Genomic DNA, 22,570 nt, shown 5'->3' on the forward strand with positions numbered 1-22,570 from the left:
CTCAAGTCAAAGCACTCTTTACTGTGTCCATTTAACCTATGGCATCAACTTTTCTTTAGCAGTGAGTTAGAAATTGGTGCAGGCCAGCTTCTGTCTCACCACTGGGAAAAGCTCTTCAAAAGGAGTCTGCTGCTTTCAGCCTCTCCTTGAAGCTCTTGTCTAGGCCATTTCTAGGCTTCTCTAGAACTAGGCTGCAGGCATTCAATAATTTGGGCTTCTTATTTTAACCAGTATGGTTATACTGTTTTCTTGTCCTCTATCTAATTCTGTCTTTTTGTGTCTTTCTTATGTGTATATATAGGCTGCCCAAGGCCAGAGACAAACTCATTCTGCATCTGCACAGAACCTATGAGAATAGAGCAACATCAACCATAGTAGTAGTACCGTCAATGCATATTATTCATCTTTTTGCATGCTTTTTTTGGAATCACAGGTATCTTTTCAGGTTAACCACATCATGGAATACCTTTTAAGTCCTTCTGTGCTCATGCCTTTTATTGAATTTCACTGATACAATACCGGGCTCCTTTGCCTGGACAGCTGAAAGGACATCACAGGGAAGACTTATTTCATTGCCTAGGGACAGGTCTGTCATCTGGCTACCTTCATGCACTAAAAGAAAGGAGAACACTGACAGAAGATAGAAATGGCTCATACTGACAGAAGATAGAAATGACTCATGCATGCTTCCTTCAATGGTGCTGCATTGAGATTATGAATATGGTTATTATCAGCAATATAGAAAGCATTCTTTTCTAGTTAAATTTACTGAAGAAAGTGAAAAAAAATCAAGACTAAAAATACCTAATTCATTTATTAACTCATTTGAGTCAGTTAATACCCAGTGATTGCCCACCTGGATTGAAGTTTATATCTCACTGAAGGACTCAAATATTGTTTCACTTGGCAGGCAAAGGTCTAAGTAAACAGGATTTCCCTGAAAGCAGCAAGATATTATGATGCAATGTGGTTATTTATTAGCTTTGGTTTTACTATCAGGGAGATGGGCAAATAATACCCTGATGCTTAGAATTTACATGGGTCAAACTATTTGCACTGCATAGACTCTGCCCAAATTCTTTGTAAGTTCCTAGAGATAAGTTTCTTGATAGATGTAATTTTGAGAAGCGCTATATCCTCCTTTGATACTTTGTGCAAGTTTAATCACTTTTGAAAATCAAGCCGTTCATCTAGGTTTTGCAATAAAGCTACTTAGAATCATTTCTCTGAAGAAAATATTCCTCATTTAAACTCAAAGCTTTCACAGAGAATTACCAATCTGCATATAAAGAGATCTGCCAATTTGGATTGATTTTTTGTCCTGAAATGACCAATGTTGACAATCTAGTCAGTGCAAGTACAGTATCTAAATATCCATCGGACATTTTAAATTCAAATACAAATATTTTGACACAGAATGCTCTCATAGGTTTTGGGATTTACAATACAAAATGAAAGCAAAATTTTTAATCTTGGAATGCAGTAAATGAATGGTTGTCCTCTGTAAAGATTAATTTACATTCATTATAAATAACTTGTTTTTTAAAAAACATACAGAAAAGTCCTTGTTCACAGTTTAAAGAAATAGCATTTTAAAGCTAATTAGTCTTTCTCTTTCTCTCTTTCTCTCCTATGAAAAAAATCCCGAGAGTGAAATATTGGTCCCACTGATGAAATCTGTTTCCCATTTGACTAGGAGAAATTAATTTTGATAGTGAGGCATACCAGTCTTAGTGTTACAATGCCCAGCAGACAAAGGTATTACATCTCTACTTCTCATCACTCTGCTTACTTTCATGTGCAATCCTTGCTGCAAATAGTTATCAGCCAGAATTTCCTGACAGTGTCAGTGCACCTTATCTACCACAACATATGGCTCTTTGCTGCACACCCTGCATGTAAAAGTAATGAAAACCAAATGAAGGCTTGCCTTGATTGTGCCTTTGCAATATTTCTCTGACACACTGTATGTTTTAACTGGTTATAGAAAATGAGGGATCTCTTACCTGAGATTTATTTTATTTATTTTTATCACTGCAAAAACTTGTAGTAACATTGCTTCGGTGTTGACTGTTTGCCAGCAATCTAAAGCTTTGTTTCCCCAGTGACATTTTTACCAGGGTGTGAATCAGGACACCTAATGTTGTGACCGTACATTTTTCAAAGTTTTCAGGCTTTTTAATTTTTTTTTATATAAGCTTTATTAAATGGTAGACTCTTCAAAATCAGTGCCAAAACTCCTATTGTCTACCATTTTAAATACAGCAAGTGGGGTTAAGACTAATCAATTGATACAGAAAATCCTATTAAAGTCATTTAGGTTAGACTTTAACTGTTACTTAGGTTCCTAATTCTCCTTTAATCTGAGTTAAGATGAAGTGCATAACTAAAGTTACTGCTCTGGGTCTAGGAGCTTTAGAAAGTCCCACCCTCCAACACACAATCTATGGTTTTGTGTATGGTTTTATTTATTCTCAAGGAAATAAATGGGATCACATTGCCTGGCCCTCTCTCTGTCAGTCAGTCTCTGACCTGTCTCTCTCTCTCTCATAACTTTTGAACCCAAGAGCTAATGTTGACTACAGACGAGGGCCCAAAGGTATTAAGTCCTTGCAAAGTATAATACTTGGAGAAAGGCAATCTGCAGCATGAGTTCCACTGCCCTCACCTCTCTCCTGTCCACACAGGCTCACGGGTCAGCCCATGTGTTGGTCACAGCCAGCACAGGGACCACTGTCCCTGTCAGGCAGAGGATCTTACCTCCACTCCAGGAGCAACCCACACAGAGAAGGCAGCAGGCCTGCACCATCTGCCAAGGATGGTGAAGGAACTTGAAACACTGGTCCACTGGAAACTAGGCCATATTGATTTCATCATCTAAAACCTGTCACTTGCTAACTTGCAAGAGCCAACAATGGACAGTTGCTTCTCAACACAGCTTCTGGAAAAACACTCTTGAAAACCACACATTTCCTCTGAAATTATATCAACATACTTTATTTAAAAGTAATTGTTCTCTGGACCACCACAACTTTGCTGTCTTGCAAAGGGCAAGAAATTTTGACGTGCCCTAGTGACAGCATCCATGTTGAAGAGCTGACATTGGTGCCTACCCTGCAGAAAGTTTTCCAGTCTAGACTGACTCTATGACATGCCACCAGCCACAGACACATTATAATCCAATTTTATTTCACACTGGATAGTTCTTCTAATCCCCCAGGTTTACCTCATCATGATCCCTGGTGATCAGGAAAGACGATGGGTACCATTTCAAGAAGAATGGAAATCTATCCACAGGCTAGGGTTCTAACATGACTTCTCACACTTGGGCTCTTCTGTAAATAAAATATTGATGCCCAAGCCTGTGAAGCTTTATGCCATCAAGGCAATGGACAGTGCCTTTACATGTTAATAAAAGTACATTAGGAAATTCAGTGGAGATAATATGCCTTCAGATGGAAACAGAGAAGCTGGTGTTAAATTAAAAGTTAAAATTAAGTTGTCAATGACTCATCTTAAAGTTTTCTATGTGTTAAAACAATACAAACTGGAGGCAGCATAGACCCATTTTTGATTCAGTGTATGAAAGGAAAATTATGATAGCAGAGTAGGAGGAAGAGATGAGAGTTAAGGAACCTACACAAGTCTTTGCTCCCCTTATATATATTGTGATGCATATTCTCACAGCCATGTGACAGGGCTGGATCTACTGAGTCCTTATTGCTTGCAGAACATGCTCAGTCTTCGAGGGAATGTCCATATACCTGGCAGTAAATAAGCATCACTTCTGCATGAATTTTGGTGCAGATGATTCATACTCTTGCTACAGCAAGACAGCAGGATCAAAGACTTCATAACTCAGTCAGTCCTTGAGTGACCCTGCCAGTTCCTGGCCTTGAATGTTTTTCATTATCTCATCACCCACTGAGGACTGCAGTGTCTTACAGAGCAAAGTAGGTTTAATTTAAGTAGAAGCTTGGGCTGTGCTTATATTACACATTTTTAAAAATTATTTTTACACAAAGATGGTTTTGCAAATAGTCTGTTGTGGTGTAAAATGAAAGACAAGTTCTCTGCCATGTATCTACTATCAGCTATCTGCTGAGACTGCTGAATTACTCTACCGAGTAAGACTTTCAAAGGCTGTTACTAAGTCACTGAGTCACCAACCAACCTTGCTACACAGTATAAGCTTTTGGTCCAGTACAATAGGAAAAGGTTTGACATAGTTTCAAACAATGCTATCAGCACAACTGAGTAGACAGACAACAGGAGGATGGGCCATGGAGAAATTCAGACAGAAATTCAGAAAGTATACACTGCAAGCAGATGTGCCACACTTTAGGGTTTCAGTGAAAGGCAGACATCTTCAGCGCTACTATGCTGAAGTATGCTTACAGAATGGATTCAGAGAAGGCTGACAATGATTTACACTCCTTTTTGCTGTACAAAATGGTCACTCTTCAGATGCAGTCTTGAGCTCTCAATTCAATTTTGCTTAGCTTGAAAGATTTAACAATAATATTCCAATTCCAAAGTACTTTACATGAACAGATTCCTATGACAAGCTTGAAGTGATATAACTGTCTGCTCTGGATTTCACTGGAAGTTTGCACTTGTACAGGAGTTTGCTTGTACAGGACTATTAGTTTGGAGAGATTTTGGATTTTTTTACCTGAAGATAAAAAACACCAGAGTGATAAGTAATATTTTTTTTCATGTGCATGGAATAGTTAATAAATATTATTGTAATTAATACCAAATTATTGTAATATTGTATCAATATTATTGTAATTCATACCAAATGCCTGTTTATGCTGGAATATGTGATAATCTTGAAGAATTAATACTTGTATTCTATTAGGAGTGTAGGGTTACTTTGTTTCAGCTGGCGTGCACTTCCTTGACTAGATAGGTAAGAGGAAAGAGCAAGCTGTTTGGCACCATAGATCAACTCTCACAATATTTATCTTGATTTCCTGACTCACAAGTCTGCATTTACATGTTTTAAATATGTGAATTCTTAGCAAAAAAATCAAAGACCTGAAAATTAAACAATCCATGATGTTCCATGTTCTCTGCACAAGTGTAAGCAAGTTAACTGGAACTTAATTTATAGAGATGCTAACCTCCTGCAATAGTCAGTGTCTGGAATTAAATGTTCAGCATTTATGCAAGTTAAACTCCTAATCTTGATCCTAATGAAACTTGTGTATTAATGTTAACTTAAGTGCATGTGCATGTGCATGAAAGACAAGGTCCTTCTATTTATCCATATCATTCACAGAAAAAACAGAAAAAAACATGCCACTACTACTGCAGGTTTGAAACTCAAAAACCTTTTACAGTTTTTATAGAATCTTATAAAAGAAAGAAGCACAAGTGCATGTGTATGTTACAGTCAATCTAAGATAGTTGCCTCCACACCTCCTGAGCACTTGTCACAGATCTGTTGAAGTATTGCCTGGGTTTTACTCAGATGTAAATATTCTCTTGAAGGACTGCAAATTCCAGCTATCTGTTAAAAGTCTGTTTGTCACAGGAATATGCCAAAAGGAAACATCAAAAAGCTGCTGTCACATTTTCAAGTCTTTTTTTGTAAGAGTAATCATCCTGGTCCAAGGACACAAACAAGGCAAAGTTTACAAACAGGCATAATTTATTTAGACAGAGCTTTCAGACACTTGAGCTCTTTTCCAGATGTAATTAAACAAAACAAAATCTTTACTTACAAGCTTCATCTTGCAACAGGTCTTAATTGCTCTGGTGAAGGGTCAAGTATACAACCTGCTGGTGCCTCTGAAGGAAGCCTGGATGATATCACATCTTCATTGTCAGAGAGAGGAGTTCTCATTAGTCTTACAAATACAGCCTCCTTTGCAGAATTTTAAACAAAAACCTCAAATTTACAGATATTTTAAACTCAGTCCTGAGAGAAATCACTGAAACTGCTTGTATAACGAACTTTGTTCATATATGAAGCCAAAAATCACAATATGAATTTTGTAGAAAAGCTAGTTAGAAGCTACGAGTTGCTCAGCTAATCAGTCTAATGAAAAGTATCTCTATTCTCTTGCCCCTTTTTGTTTTCACAGATGAAGCACTAAGTTGGAAGAATTCTGAAATGGCAAAAGTAAATGCTCAAAAATTATGGAGTGGTCTTTAATATCACTGTATGAACTTTCTGTGATATTGCTTTGTTTGTCCTACCACCCATGGTTTGGTTACACATTTGCATGCAAATCTTTCCCATGGAAGCTCTGCCCAGAATAAAAAATGAGTGTTTTTTAAAACCTGTTGTTAGTGTCTCCTCATATTCTGTTCTCTCTGTTTCTTGCTGTATTTCCAGCTTGCTTTTTCTTCTTGTTCCAGGGTAAGTCCACACTTCCTCACACCTCCTTGCCCAGATGTCCACATCTAAATACTCTTGACTGCCCACTCATTTCCCAGTTTTTATGCTTTCCTTCAATACTTTCCCCCTGCAAGCTTGTATTCCTTATTCAGTCCCTTGAGTTTGTCTTTTTTTTTCTTTTTTTTTTTTTTCAAGAAAACCCTTCCTCCCATTCTTTACCCATCTGCTTTTAGCCAGGCAGATATTTTTTTCACATTTAGAAAGCTGAGGGGGATACCTATAGACATTGCAGTAGTGTATAAGAGTCCAAGACAAGGTTAGATATTGCAAAAATGCTGATCAAAAAGGTAAGTATTAACTGTAGAAAGCCAGAAAAGGGGAAAGTAATATGGAACAAAGTTTTACAAACCTTTTACTAGGCCTAAGCATGCCTTATTAATTGTATATTAAATGAAATAAGGCTTTTAGCTTAAGTAGGCCAGAGAGGTCTCAAAGGAAACCTAATACAAGGGAAAGGTTGTACTAAAAATACTAATAGCAATGAACTCTTTACCTTTCATAATTGAACTCACTGTTGAGCAGCAAAGTTGGACTGAGGTTGAATTCAGCCTCACCAACCCTGCCTTTCTCGTGGCAGAGTGAATATATTTTCATTACTGCATAACCACGTTAAGGATGAGGTGCTCCAAGGCAGTTTTGCACCAGCAGGGATCCCCGCTTTCCACTTCTTTTCCCAGCTGCAATGAAGTTGCAGTGTTTTGCGATTTAGTATCTAAAGATGGATTGTTTTCGCCAAAAGGGGCGCCCACCACCCTTAGCACGTCCTAGGGGTCCAGGACGACCCTCCTGCGGTGGGCGCCGCGGGTACCAGCGGCGGGGGTCTCCCTGCCCGGTGGGGCCGCCCCTCGCCCTCCAGAGGGAGCAGGTGCAGCTCACTTTTAGGGCTGGAAGAGAAAAACAGGAGATGGGCTTAAAGCCCAAAATTCTAAAAACCAGTCAGGTCCGTAAAAGTGGGAATAGCAAGCCCAAGAGAGGCAGGGCGGGGGCCGCGGCACACCGGCACACCTGCCCGGGGCCCGGCAGGGCGCTCAGGGGTTAAGCCCCGCGGGGGCGGGGGCGGGGGCAGCGCGGCCGGGCCCCGCCGCGCCGCGGCTCCCTCTCAATGGGCCGGGGCCGGCGGCGGGGCAGAGCTCGGCCGTGCCGCGGGCATGTCGCAGGCTCCGCCGGGCGCGGGGCAGCTCAATGACCTGCCCGACCACTCTCCGCGGGTGCGCGGCGCCGTGTCCGAGCTGCGGCGGCGGGCGGAGGCAGAGCCCGGCCAGCGCTGGACGCAGCCCCTCTCCGATGCCTTCCTGGTGCGGTTCCTGCGCGCCCGAGACTTCCACCTGGACCTGGCCTGGAGGGTGAGGAGCGGGGCGGCGGCGGCAGGTCCCGGTGCCCGGGGAGCGCGGCCCCGGCCCGGGCCGGGAGCAGCCGGGCTCGGGCTGTGGGGACGGGCTGTGGGGTGGGTCCGTGCCCTGCGCTGCCCGGGTCGGGCGAGGCCGAGCGGGAAGTTCCAGGCTGTAACTAAGTGCGTGTCACGCGTGTCTTCGGCGCGGCTCCGAATGAATGCGCGGTGTCGCGGCTGGCTCAGCGCGGTGTCGATGTGGCAACATAAAGGCTATGCTAGCGCGGTACAGTCACTCGCCCATACAGTAAGTGTGGTGAGGTCACAGCTCCGATTGGGAAACAGCATCCTTCAAAGGACACCCTTGTCAGGATTATCAGGCTCAGGTTACTAGGAGCCGTACTAGTTTCACTACGGTCTTATAATTACTCTAAAACTATGAGTAAAACTGCTTTTTGCTTGGAGTTTAGTCTTTTACAGCACTTCTTGCAGGCTTTGATAAGTCGTGGTACTTTCCTGGCTCTTTGTATGCCTCTTTGCCACAGAGCACACATATTTTTAATATCCAAAGGCACAGATTGTTATCAGTTTGTTATTTTTTTAAATGAAAGATTGACAGCCATTAAACCTTTGGAACAGAAAGTATTTCCAAATCCTCCCAGGGCAAAAGCATTGATTCACATGTGCCAACTGAAAGCTGTGTTTCCCTGAAATTTTACATTGTTTACACAGCATTGCCCAACATACTTCACCTATTAGTTTCTTCATCTATTAGTTTCTGACTTCTCTGGACTGTAGAATTTCCACGTTTACCATAAGAGATGATTGTTTGCATATGGATGTATTGCAGGATCAAGGTAGCTAAAAAAGGAAATGGAGAAATTGAATTAGGCCCTTAATCATAAATAGCTTTAAAAATTGTATTTTTGTTCTTTTCATTTGACTCATGACATTTGCATCATAGCTTTAAACCTTTCCTGCTCAACAGAAGAACCAACGAGTCAAGTCAGATTCCTCTGGGTTTTATGTATCTTACTTTTACTTGAAGTTCATGAGATTGTTTATATCAAAGCTGTGCAACTAACCATTGTAGGACCATGCCTTTTTTTTTCTTTCCCAACAAAAGCCATTTTATTTTCCTGTATTCCTTGGTTCCAAAATGCTTAAAGGGCTTAATGAGGTCATATAGACTCTTGAATATCCACTCAGAATTGCATTGCAATTGTTCTTACTGGTAATCCTACAGACAGGACGGTGGCACATCTGAATTTGGCCCATATATTTTTGCACTTTGATGGGATTGTGAGGTGTGTTAGGAAGGTAGGACTAATCTTTGGGTGCCTGGAATCTAGACTAGGTTTAGAAATAGGAGTCTATGAAGTAGCAAATTTCCTATGCTTCTCTTGAGAATCAGCCCTTGACACTGGGGACCTCCTTTCAAAAAGCTGGTTTTTTAAAACCTCTTTAGATTTTCTGCATCTCCACAGGCTGCTAAGTTTCTGAATTTCAAACTTTCCTTTGAATTAAGAGATTCTAATGTTCAAAACCAACCTGTTGTTTAATGTTTCTGTCTAGAATTTCAGCTCTCCAAGTGCTGTAGCCACTCACACTTAATCTTCTACATACCAGCTGACACCATTTTCTAGAATACTTCTCTTACAGTATGGGAAGAATAACAGAAGCACTTCTTTTTTTTTCTTCCTTTTCCCATCCCCCTCCCCACCCCCCCCCACAGGAATGTGTTTATTGCAATTGGTATATTAAGGCCAAAAAGAATTATTATGCAAAAATCTCTCATGGTCCTAAGTTCATCTAACCCAAGTGTGACTTCACATAGAAGTTATGTTAGTACTTCATCCTAGACAGAGCCCTCTGAATATCAGTCCAGAGAGTCCAGAGAGTAGCTCTTCCTTCTTGTCCTGATTTGATGTTGCCTCTTGGTCTACAGTTCAGGCCAATAAGATTCTCTTTGCCCACTGGGCTTCCATGTACTACTGCATAGTATTATTTGTAGAGCAGCTAAGGGATAATCAAAATTAATGGCCCTGTCAATGCATATAAGCAATGGTTGTCCAGCATCTTAGTATAGGCTTATACTTAGCCTTAACTATGAATCAAGAGTCTGGCACCTGACCAGACCTTTTTATTGATGCATTTCTGGTTAATAATTGACACAGATTTATCTCATCAACATTTGGAAATGCTTCAGAAAAGAATAAACTGGTAGATTGTGTCAAGACATTCCATTTCTAAATTCTTTGTGGTGACTCATAACAGCATTTTTTTCCAGTTTTCCAATGGCAATTCCAGACTTGCTTTTAACTAATGATATAATTATAGTTGTCATGCTAGAAGAAAATCTAGCAGTGAAACAGGTATCTGGAATTGAAGGACTTGAAGAAGAGATAAAACTGTCTTAATTTCTTGAAGACAGTGATTATTCAGTTAAGCTCAGTAACAGACTACTCTCACAGAATCACAGAATATATTGAGTTGGAAGGGACCCACAGGGATCATTGAAGTCCAGCTCCTGGCCCTGCGCAGACGTCCTAAGAGTCACACCATGTGCCTGAGAGTGTTGTCCAAACGCCTCTTAAACTCTGTCAGGCTGATGCTGTGACCACTTCCCTGGGGAGCCTGTTCCAGTGCCCAACCACCCTCTGGGTGAAGAACCTTTTTCTAATACCCAGCCTAAACTGCCCCTGACACAACTTCAGGCCAGTCCCTCATGTTTTGTCACTGGTCACCACAGAGATCAGTGTCTTCCCCTTTTTGAATGTGCCAGCTATGCATGTGTGTTTGACTTCGCTGTTATCACCAAAAACACTGTCACTTGGATTCACTATGAGAAATCTGGATAATTAGTATCTCCTTTTGGACATAAATGTTTCTTCCTGTTTTATTATGCATTACATCCTATAACTCTTGTGTAGGACTGACTCTGAGTGATTTTGGAATGCTGTTTTTTGTATCTGAAATAGATTATACTCTGGGGAACAGAAGAAAAATGTTTGGCATTGAAATTCTGTGCAAAGGGTTTTCATAACATACATATGTAAGCATCATTTTTGTGGCACTGAAAACTCTCTAAATATCTAGGATCCTTTTAAGAGTTCTGGTTGATACCAAGGTATATGGCCAGACTTTGGTATTGCATTCAATTTATGGAGGAACGAGGATTTCCTAGTGCATTCTGCTGCAAGGAAGTCACTTAAGATGACTATACTGTACAAGAAATGTTGTTTTCTGTAGTGTCAAACACACTGCTGAGTCTCAGACAGTATATCTGAGGACCTTCACAGCTTTCAAACATAAATGCTAAGTTGAAATCAGTTCCAAGTAATTCCTTGAAAAGGATGGAAGAGTTCTTATTAGCTCTCTGAGCTGACTCTTGAGGAAACACAAATCAGTCAGCCAGGCTTCCCTTTGTGCTAAGCCAGCACGTGCCAGTCTTTTTCCAGTGACAAGGAAGTAATGCATGAGGAATTAGGAAAGTTCTATGACTCTATAAAATATTGTAAATTCTTTGTCTGTGTATAATGTATGTTTAAATTCTGGGTACATTTGTACACACATATATAAAAAGATGTATAAAATACATATGTGCAATGGTTTATATTCTGAAATTTGAGTTGTGGTTTCTCCTGCAAAGAATGCCAGTAGAAAACATTTTTTCCCAAGCATTGTGTGTATTTGTACAGCTTCTGACACAATAGAGGCCTAATTCTGCCTATCATCCATGTTAATATAAATAAATAGTTATTGATCAAGAAAAATATAATTAATTTACATATACAGATGCATTAGCTTTTCTAACAAGCACAATGTTTTCTAGTTCTTTTGTTTCTAAGTAAAGTGCTAAGTTCACTTTTGTCTGTGGGACATGAATCTTGGTTTAATTGGTAACTTTGTAATCTTGTTCAGAAATCTGGAACTATCCCCAACAGACATCAGGGGAAAAACCTCTTAATTAATGCTGAACTACAGACACTGGAGTTTTTAATCCAGCTTTTCCTCCCTTTATCAAGTTATCTTGCATCTATTTTCAGATGCTGAGCAGGTGCTAAGTAGGTTATTCTGTTTGTAAACACAGATAATTATACACTGAGATGTTTTTCTTGTGTTGTTAAGTGCGTGAGCCATTTTTTATACTGGGTAATGAATGTGTCTGGTTTTCCTGAGATTAGATTGTTTCATCTATATCCAAACTGATCGTTATATGCCACACGTATGTTTTTCCCTTCTGAAAAAGAATCCTACTTGAAAAAAATTTCACATGAATTTCTGTGCTTAAACAGTGTAAAACTAGAAAACCTCTTAACTACTGCTAGTGTTTGAATTCCTTTACATGTTTAAGGATTACTCTTTTAAGTGGCCATGTGAGACTTAACTATGTCCAGCTGTAAGAGGAATTGCTTACATAAATAAAAATTTACAGAATATCTGCCAAAACTAGCTGTAGATTTTGTGGAAGATTCTCTAATGCTGACCTTTACTTCAGATCTAAATAATTTTAAGTAATTAGAATAGGTTTGCAAAATCTGAGAACTCTTCAGCACTTCGTAATTTTTCTTGCCAAGGGGAGTATGTTTTAGGCTTAGCCAAGTTATGTGTCTGAAAGGTGCACCCCTTACTTGTGTCATGGAAAGGGTCAGAAGTATTCCAACCATATATTTACTCCTTAATGGGTGTGCAAGTAGGTTAACTATGCCTTCTGTAAGGATCTTGAGTGCATCACAAGCTGAAAACACCACTCTCTTTCTTCCAAAGTCCAAGAACTTAAATCCTTGTTTCCAACTTGGAAAGTGTAAATATAATGAAAATGAGAAATTAACTGTATTGACTAGACAGGATTATTTAGGGTATTGAATTAATGTGTATTGATATGTGTATGTGAATTAAAATATATATCTTCATGATGTTGTGGTACCACAGATTTTAGAAGTGACAATACAAAGTGACAGATGTTTGCATAGTTGTTTTCGGGGTGGTTTTGTATTTTGCTGCTATTTCAGAGTCTGTTTTGGAAAGACCAAGGATAAAACATGTTGACATTTCTGTCTGGCACAAAGCAGCTGGGATTGCTCAAACAGTGCCTTTTGTAGACAGTCAAGTACTGACAGAGTGAGATAATCAGAGTACCTCAACAGGCCTATCTTTGCAATTACAGTGAACTTCTGTTCCATAAATTAACTTACTTTCCCTACTTCCTTCCTCTTTCCTTTGCCTTGTTTGTTTGCTTGTTTTAAATTTAACCTAGGTTAAAACTGATTGAATGCAGTCAAGAGACTTCTAATAAAATTCTCCTAATGGTTAAATGTTTCTTTCTATGGTGATGGTTTAGGATGAGGCTTTGATTAATTTTTTTTCACTGCCAAATCAAGTGGGATTCTAGCATGGGATATATTTTTTTATTGTTTTTTGGATCTAAATACATATTTATAGGCTCTATTTCCATTAAAAATAAAGCTAATTTCTGATCAGTGTACCGTGTATTTTTATGTAAATTTTGCTGATAAACAATAATGTTTTATAAATAGTTTCCTCATGGCAATTCATTTGAGAGACCTTCAAAATCATTCAAGACCTTAAGCTGAGCAGAAAAGCATTAAGCTGAAGAAAAAGTATATTTTATGCAAAATGATACAAGAAGCTTGAAAATAGAGGGAAGAGTACAGAGGGAAAACTAATTATCTGACATGGGCATGCTGTGAGTTACAGGATGGTGAGTTTCAGGTCTCCCTCTAAGAGTCTGTAGGGATTAATTGAGTTTTACTGATCATTTACTTCTGATCATTCTTCCAATGAAAATACTGAAGAAAATTATACTTACATAGATGCAATAAATTTGTAATTTTTTTAAGGTTATATTCTATTAGTTGGACCTGACAGCTCTTTTAATTTTAGTATTTCTGTTATGAAATATGGAGTAATTGATAAAGAAAAAAACTAATTTCTGATAATACAAATTATAGGAAATAAAAGACTTTTGGTTGCTGCTTTCAGTACAGTGAACACACTCATTTGTGAAACTGTGGTGTGAATCAGATTGGGTTTCCCTGTTTGATGAAATATAGAAAAAATTTTAAAAGCTAGGCTGTGCATGCCACCTTTAAGACTTAAAGCTAAGTTTTGGTTTGTTGTGAAACAAGGTACTGAAAAATTCTGATTCTCTTAGCTACTTTGAAGGTCTTGGGTTAGACCTCTAAGTCATAACCATTGAGGAAATTAATACAAAATGTGAATTACTTGTAATAGCTATCTCTCTACTTTCCAAACTAAGTGATTGAGAACTTAGCAGAGGTGATGCAGCACAGGCAAATTTTAGTTGATGAGCAGAAAGGAAGCATTTTAGAAGACAATCTTGCATAGCTTCCTACTTATGCACAATGTATTAAATAAATTTTAGTTGCAGGGCATAGTTGATTTTCCCCACAACCACTTAGTTAATATTAAAGGAGAAATGGTAATTAGACTTGGAAGTAAGAACTACTGCATCACCAACTTAATTTTTCACTATCCATTTCTAAGACGACCTTTCTCAGTGCTGCCTGTAATTCCTCAACACAGATGTTACCTCACAAAGGAGCACCTTTGATTGCCTCTTCCTTAGCATTAGTCCATGGCCTTTCAACACACAGCTCCTCCTGTGCCTTAGAAATACTGGTTATGGTGCTGCCTCCCAGCCTTGGGAACCAGGCTGACCAAGTCCCTGACAACAGAGAGGATCTCTGTTTTAGCCAAACATGTTCTCATTATTTCCACTCTGGGAAGGAAATTGTCAAGTGTGTAATGGACCCACTACTGTGTTTTATTCCTTCATTTCAGAAGGGTAGAAGGGACCTCAAAAATGTTTTTGGGTATGCTGATGAGTGTACCTGTTTCAAATAGTAAACTGGAGTTACTGAGGACTGTGTATAAAATAGGGAGGAAGGGAGAGAGAGAGAGTGAGTGAAGGAGAATGTTCCTCCATAACATTTTGCATGTCTAAATTTAAAAAAATCCTGAATGAGTCTGATGCAGTAGCAAAACGAACAATTGTAAAGGTAACCTGAGCAGAAAAAAATGGGGTTTAGATGCATTTTACATAGAAACTACAGGCTTGTTGTACATCCAGTTTTCTTTTCTGACACAAAATGACAACTGCAGTCCATTAATGATTTGACTGGGTTCTAAATTCATCATGGCAATTTACTCACTCACTTGATCCAGCATAGCAACCTTCTGTTTCTAGGAGTGATTTGATTAAAATATACAATTAAATTATAGCTAATTTAATGAATTAAACCTGACTGTGACCACATTTGGAAAACATATTTTTAACTGTGTTCTTCCTATAATAGCTGATGCTTACCTGACATCCACATTAATTTTTTTCCAGTTATTGAAGAATTATCAGAAATGGAGAATTGAATGCCCAGAAATAAGTGCAGATTTACAACCATCTTCTGTTCTTGGTCTTTTGCAAGCTGGCTATCACGGAGTCCTAAGGTCAAGAGACCCACATGGAAGCAAAGTTCTAATATACAGAATTGGTGAGTGACAAAATTGCTTGGAACAGTTTCACACCTGATTCTGATACTGAAGTTTTTGGGTTTTGTTTGTTTGCTTTGTTTTTGATTTGTTTATTTTTTAATTATCACCATTTCAGCAGCAAATCAAAAATATTTTATGGTTACAACTGCAGAGGTTGATAAAACTAGATCATATCAGAATATCTTAACTAGAAAGGTAATATATTTATGTTCCTTGCTAGAAATGCATTTACGTTAATATAAAGGTGAATTTACTGAGCTATAAACAGATAAATAATTTTACTTATATATTGGTATGACTAAGGCTGTACAATCTCTTATGAAGAACCTGATTTTCTTTTTAGTGAAATTCTTGTTGCATCAAAAGAATCTTGAAAGTTAAAACTTGTAATATTATGTGGGTTTTTTGGCTCTGAGTGTCCCAAAAATCATTTGACTTCATGTAAATTGTCAAAGCCATGGGCTAAGACTGTGGTACCGATGCAGATGCAGCACAGAGCAGGGAGAACACAAAGGTGTACACTTTGACATGTATCAAAGTTTAATTTATGCTTGGATGAGCAGTTCACCAGGTTTTTGCTGTTTACTTGTAGCCAAAGAGCCCTAGCTGACAACACTTGGAAAATGCTTGAAGCATCTCCCAGAAATATTTTCAAAAAGTACATAGTTAAATGAACACCCTATCTCTTTATGCTTGTTTTGGACAGAGGCTTTATGTTTGCCAACTTTCAAAGAATTGTCTTATTATCATCTGGTCTGGTAAGCAGTTGTGCCCTCTAAAGCTTTCATGTAGGGTTAAGGCTCATCCCATGCAATTTTTTGATCAGGCCTCAGAAAAAAAATAAGTGAGATTCACTGAATTGTTCCAGAATTCTGGTGCTGAAAAACAATTATATTAATTGATTGGATTGATGATCTGCAGTTTCTGCTAGCATGACTGTTACTGAATTGTACCTTGTACTGGGTCTATGGCCATAGGTAGAGCATCCTACATTATGTGGTACCATATACTAAACGAGCATCAAAGATGAATGAGAGAGCAAGTACACAAATTAACTTATGCACTGGCAAAACAGTTTATTTCAGGAACTTTGTTCTTGCTGATTAATTCTTGTTCCTGAGAAGCACATTAGAAGCTGTAGGAAGAAAGAGTGCAGGTGTATGAGTTTTCTCACGGTGACGCAGGGTAATCTATCTTCTCAGGACAATGGGATCCCAGTTTATTTACAGCATATGATGTGTTCCGTGTAAGTCTCATCACATCTGAACTCATTGTAAAGGAGATTGAGACTCAGCGAAATGGAGTCAAGGCCATCTTTGACCTTCAAGGGTGGAGATTTGCTCATGCTTTTCAAATCAGTCCAGCAGTGGCCAAGAATATTGCTGCTGTTCTAACCGTAAGTATGACATAATGTTTTATGCAGCTTCATCGTTATGGCTTCCAATTTTTCTTCTCTTCCAAGCTATAGTAAATTTTCCTTCTGTAGGCATTCTCAGACTATGCAACTAAGAACAAAATCCTAAATCAATTACAAGTTGTGCTTTATTTTACCTAAATTTTATTTTTCTATACCAGTAAATGCCCTCTAACTTCTGCTATTTCACAAGAACTGCACCAACCTCTTACAACACAAGAATTTCATGACTGGAGGAGCAGATGAAGCCCAGATTTGGAAGGATCTCTATTTGTTATCCTGTTTCATCTCTTCTCTTCCATTCTTTTGTGCATTATCTCAATATTTAAAGCATTTATTCCTGTCTCAGAGAATATTAAAAATAGCATGCACTGTGAGCAATTAAGAGCAAGACACTCCTAACTTTTTGCTAATATGGATGATGCTTATGTGATCTTCCATCTGCTACCAAAAGAATGTACAACATTTATGTTCTGCTTGCTTTCTTCCCCACAACATGAGCATTGTTTTGTGCAAATCACTGCTACCTCACCTCCTGTTTTTTCACAAAACTTCTGAGAACTTTACTGTCTTTAAGGCTTATTCCTTTCTGCCAAATTCAGTTGAGCTTTGCCACTGGATTTGAGAGGAAAAAAAATTAAAGAAAAAAGGGGACAGAGAATTGACAGGCAAGCTACAGTGTAGTCCTATAATCTTATTTTCCTTCAGAAGTTATGTTGAAAGTCAGTAATAATAAAACTGTTAGCCTGTGATGTGGAAATGAGCCAGGGAGATAATCTCTTGCTCTGATTTGGTAAGGTTCAAATCTGAGATTCAATCAAAGCTTAGTCATTGAATTAATATCATCAGAACTTCAGATGTTCTTCCTTTCTGATAGCTACCATAAAACCTTATTGAAACCATTAGGTATTCCCAACTTTGCACATCTAAAATAAGAACTCCTGGTGTTATGTAGTCCAGGACCAGATCTCATGAAAACAGGACTAGTGAGAGTGTTTCAGTTGATTTCTGAGGTAGTAAACATATTGCTTGAAATAGAGCAGAAAGGAAGCAGAATAGGATTTGCAAGTACATCTAAAGGTTTCAATCCATTATCTCAAAGCAGGAAATTTTTTGACTGCAATGTTTCCATCTTGACCTATTTCTGATTTTTTCAATGTTTTTCAAACTTCTAAATGCTTGTTTTAGCTATGGAAAAGGAAAATTAAAAATTGTGTGTTTCCAGTGTTCTTTTCTAAGAAGAAAAAGAATTTTAATTTTTTTTTTGTTTTTTGTTTTTTTTTAATCCCCTGATTTCTTTCCTCACTTTTAACTGGGTTTGTAAATTTTATCCAGAGATTATATTAGTGTTGTTCAATATCATATAATCATAGAATATGTTAAGTTGGAAGAGACTCATCAGAATCATCAAGACCAACTCCTGGCCCTATACAGGACACCCCAAGAGACACACCATGTGACTGAGAGCATTATCCAAACACTTCTTGAAGTCTTGTCCGGCTTGGAGCTGTGACCACTTCCCTGGGGAGCCTGTTCCAGTGCTCAACCACCCTCCGGGTTAAGAACTTTTTCCTCATATCCAATATAAGCCTCCTCTGACACAACTTCAGGCCATTCCCTCAGGTCCTGTCTCTGGCCAGGAGAGTGAAGAAATCTGCACTTGCTCTTCCCCTCACAAGGAAATTGAAGAGTGCAATGAGGTCTCCCCTCAGTTTCCTCTTCTCCAGGCTGAACAGACCAAATGACCTCAGTCACTCCTCACACGACATCCCCTCCAGAACTCTTCACCATCCTCCTGGCCCTCATTTGAAGCTCTCTAATAGCTTAATGCCTTTTTTATATTATAGTGCCCAAAACTGCACACAGTATTCAAGGCAAGGCTGCCCCAGTGCAGAGCAGGACAATGCTCTCCTTTGCACAGCTGGAGATGCTGTGCCTCATGCACCCCAGGACATGCTTAATGCACTCCAGAATATACTTATAAATAAAAGTTAAGAAACCTTAGTTTTAACCCTGTATTTTACTCAAGAAATGTGTCTTGCAAATTATTAGCATGTATCAAGAAACAGAAGTTAATAGAAAGGAAGTATGTACTAAGGAATGGAAAGCATAGTACGGATAATAAGCGACATTATCTTGAAAAATCTGTTATCCCAGGCAGAAAATTGTTTTGTGAAAATCATGATAGTAGACTTTAAGTATATGATAACCCATAATAACATTAAGTGAACGTACAAGCTGATAATTTTAAGGCCTTTATCATACATTAAAATCTAGAAGGAGTGGCACTAAACAAATGTGTTAGCTTTGGGTTTTTTCTTCCTTAGAACTATTGAACTAGTGAGGAGATATGTTTGAGAGAAGTACCACTTTTTATAAGCAGAAAACATGTCAGAGGTAGTATCAGGTGGGATATGAAGGAAAGCTGTACTTTCCTAATCGCACAAAGCTTATTTTGAGCACTGCCATATTTTCTTTTAAATTTCAAAGATCTGGATCTTTTAAATGAATGCAAGTAGAATCTAAGCTGTTTTATATTATAAAGGCTGTATAGCAGATATTTTAAAAATGTCATTAAAACAGCAATTTTGTTGTAAAGCTGAATTTCTGTCTTGGCCAAATTCCTAGTAATTTCAAGGCTTACCTCTGAATTATAAATACAACTTATTTAACTTAAAGTTAGTATTTTTCAATAGTTTATATATGTTTATGTATTATACTTCAGGCTGTAAATTGTCAATAAAAGCACATAGCTACATAGCATTTTGTAAATTAGTAACAAAATCTTGTGAAAAATTGTACTTTAGAAGAAAGGCTGAGCACAGAGTTGTGTATAATATTTATGTGCAATTTGGTGATAGTTTTCTTTTTAGTTTTTCTCTTTGTTTTTAATATTCAATCTCACCTCCTACTGAGGTGAAAAAATGGTGAGATTTTTCCCTCTAATGGGAGGAACAAGATATGATTTTTCTAAATGTTGTTCTTAATTTACACTGCTAGAAAATGCACGAATTGGCAGGGTCAGAAGAAATACTTTAACCGATGGACTAGACAGTTTTTACATGCTTGTGCTTAGTAATAGAGGTGTTTCAATAATGTTTTCTTTTTCTTATTCTGTTTTCCATGTACGCTGACAGGATTCCTTTCCACTGAAAGTTCGTGGTATTCACTTGATTAATGAGCCTTTATTCTTCCACCCTGTCTTCGCTCTAATTAAGCCTTTTCTCACTGAAAAAATAAAGCAACGGGTGAGTGCACACAAACATTTCTTTCTGCACAAAACCCTTGTATGATAATCTGCAGCACTTTCTTTTGGCTCTGTTACTCCTGAGTACTGAAGAGCATGAACCATTTTTGTTAGTGCCATACAGACCTCCAGAATTTAACAGTAAAGCATTTGCAGTTATTATTAACATGAGAGTCAGAAATGGTGCTGTTATCACTACTCTGAAGAGATAAAACAGCAACACAAAGAGGTTAAATAATTTGTTTGAGGTGACATAATAATTCTTCTGCAGAAATAGAAAGAAATGGGTCCTGGATTTCCCAGTACTCTGCCTATAAATGATAGAGAAAAATTATCACTGAGCGATGTTTTATGGTCCAAGTTGTGCAGAATTAGTAGAAGACAACTGTTTAGCTCTGACAGAACTCCAGAGGCGTTTATGCATCAAAAATTGGTCAGATTTAATTTCTAAGTTTTTTTTTCCAAATAGCTCCTTAGTTGCTTTAAATAGTTTTGCAGTTATAGATCTGCAAATAGATTTGTATTTGGATGCAAAAGCATGCCAAGGACTATGGTTTATTATAGCATAGGAAAAATATTGGAGTTTTCAGCTGGCACAAAAGTGAAATGGTAACAACGGGACTAAGGTACAAAATAAGCAGCCCTGCCTATTGTTGTTCCCCTTCTGAAGCCTCCTTTTCGCAGCACATGGATCTTGGGTGTTTTACAATAGCCACTGCATGCCGGGATAGTAAATCCTAGAAAAGTATCAGACTGGAAGTAACGAACAAGGCTTCAAAATAGCCACAATAAAGCAAGAGAAGAACCAAACCTACAGTATTGCAAGGAATAAAGTGGAGAAGTAGTCCAGAATCCAATTCCAGTTGGAACTGAAAGATAATGACTAATATATAGATTCTGTTGAGTATCTTCCTTGTCACCTGTCTGAACCACATATATACTACATAATCTTGTTTTTAAATGTATGTGGCAGGACCAGATAGCAATGGCCATGAGCCAGACGAGGAGAAGAACCAAACCTACAGTATTGCAAGGGTTAAAGTGGAGAAGTAGTCCAGAATCCAATTCCAGTTGGAACTGAAAGATAAGGACTGATATATAGATTCTGTTGAGTATCTTCCTTGTCACCTGTCTGAACCTACATACATACTACATCATCTTGTTTTTGAATACATGTGGCAGGACCAGATAGTAATGGCCATGAGCCAGACAGGGCTCTTTTCTTGGAAATGACTGAAAGGCAAGTACAAGATATCATGGCAAACAAATCACCAGTATTCTCATGGTTTAGCTCAGTTTAGCAGTTTGGATGTAGTGTGTACTCTCATCAGCTAAACCTGTCTGCTAAACCAGTCTGGAACAAGTGTGTAGTTAGTTTTGGCTCCTGTGCTCACAGCTACATAAAATGCAGTTCTCAAGTTGTAGTCCATCCTTCACCAGCCTTCAGATTCAGAGGACAGAGTTTGAGTACCTAGGGGAAACTCACAAGGGTAGTTCCTCCTTTTAAGGAATTCATTATGAACAAATACACTTACTTAGTTAAACCAAGCTGGTGGGTTCAGCTCTTGCACTGAGATGTTTTGCTGCCTGTTCTCATTCAATAGTCTAGCATTCATACCCAAGTAAATGCTTTTAATATTTTGATTTAGGTGTACATGCATGGAAATAACTACTTGCGGAGTCTGACTGAACACTTCCCCATCAGCATTCTCCCACAGGAATATGGGGGGGAGGAAGTCTCCATTGAAGAGCTGGCGAAGGAATGGACTGACTTCATAATGGCATCTTCAGATTATCTTCAAAGCATTTCTCTGGTTGCCTAGGAATAACCTTAATACAGTATTTTATCAATTCTTGAGCACTGGAATTGGAAATAAGTTTAATATGAAAATTTCCATTGTGAATGAAATCAGTATGTCTTTGCAGGGCACTCACTGAATGTTATATTGGCTGCACTTTTATACTAACTGGAGTCTATCAGTTTGTATGTCTGAAGAGATTAATGAATTTTGCATGTTTGTCGCACTGTTTCTAATTGAGTAACTTGTATGCCAGATAGCTGAAGAGTGCATTGGATATCAGATTGATCATGCTGCTGTTAGGTCTTTGGAGACAACTCATCTGTAATAATGTAGTCCAGAACCTTACACTTAGCTCTTGTATCTTGGCTTGTCAAGACAATACAAAACAAAGAATAGACTGTGAATAGGGTAGTTGGTTGCAGAAATAAGACTACAGGGCTAATTTACAGGGGGTGAAGAGGCTGCTTTTTGGATTGACTCTCAGGGAAAAATGCTGTTTTGTTAGCTTGTATCAAATTGAAAATTAGCAATAGTGAGACATTTGTGTTACTTGTTGTGCTGCTTTTGCAGCTTCCCTTTTTATCCTAATTAACAGAGTAATCTTCAAGTTTTATAGAAAAGCACTACGTATGTATTCTTCAAAGAACAGTGTGAACTGGGGGGAGGAACTGGTAAAAGTGTCATAACAACCTTGAAAATTCTTATTTTCTTTCTTCAAAGTGATACTGTCTATGGACAACTATAAGCAACTCAGATTATTATCCTTTAATTCCTAGTGTAGAGGACTACAGAGGTCAAAAATTTTCAGCTGTTTGCATTATCTGTTTGTTTC

General features: G+C 38.3%; 1 protein-coding gene and 1 long non-coding RNA gene across 2 annotated transcripts; one reads left to right on the forward strand and one right to left on the reverse strand.

Annotated features, from left to right (window-relative positions):
* Positions 1-467: 467 nt before the first annotated feature.
* Positions 468-3,180, reverse strand: LOC137472620 (uncharacterized). Its single transcript, XR_010998314.1, has 2 exons — positions 2,761-3,180; positions 468-612 (listed from the first exon to the last, which is right to left on the reverse strand). It is a non-coding gene; the product is annotated as an uncharacterized lncRNA (long non-coding RNA).
* Positions 3,181-7,503: 4,323 nt separating this feature from the next.
* TTPA (alpha tocopherol transfer protein) lies at positions 7,504-22,483 on the forward strand. Its single transcript, XM_068187952.1, has 5 exons — positions 7,504-7,755; positions 15,121-15,274; positions 16,478-16,671; positions 19,827-19,937; positions 21,586-22,483. The coding sequence occupies exons 1-5, from the start codon at positions 7,561-7,563 to the stop codon at positions 21,757-21,759; spliced, it is 828 nt and encodes a 275-aa protein (XP_068044053.1). The 5' UTR covers positions 7,504-7,560; the 3' UTR covers positions 21,760-22,483.
* Positions 22,484-22,570: the final 87 nt, after the last annotated feature.

The sequence above is a fragment of the Anomalospiza imberbis genome, chromosome 1, assembly GCF_031753505.1.
Source record: "Anomalospiza imberbis isolate Cuckoo-Finch-1a 21T00152 chromosome 1, ASM3175350v1, whole genome shotgun sequence".
In the NCBI taxonomy this organism is placed as follows: Eukaryota; Metazoa; Chordata; class Aves; order Passeriformes; family Viduidae; genus Anomalospiza; species Anomalospiza imberbis.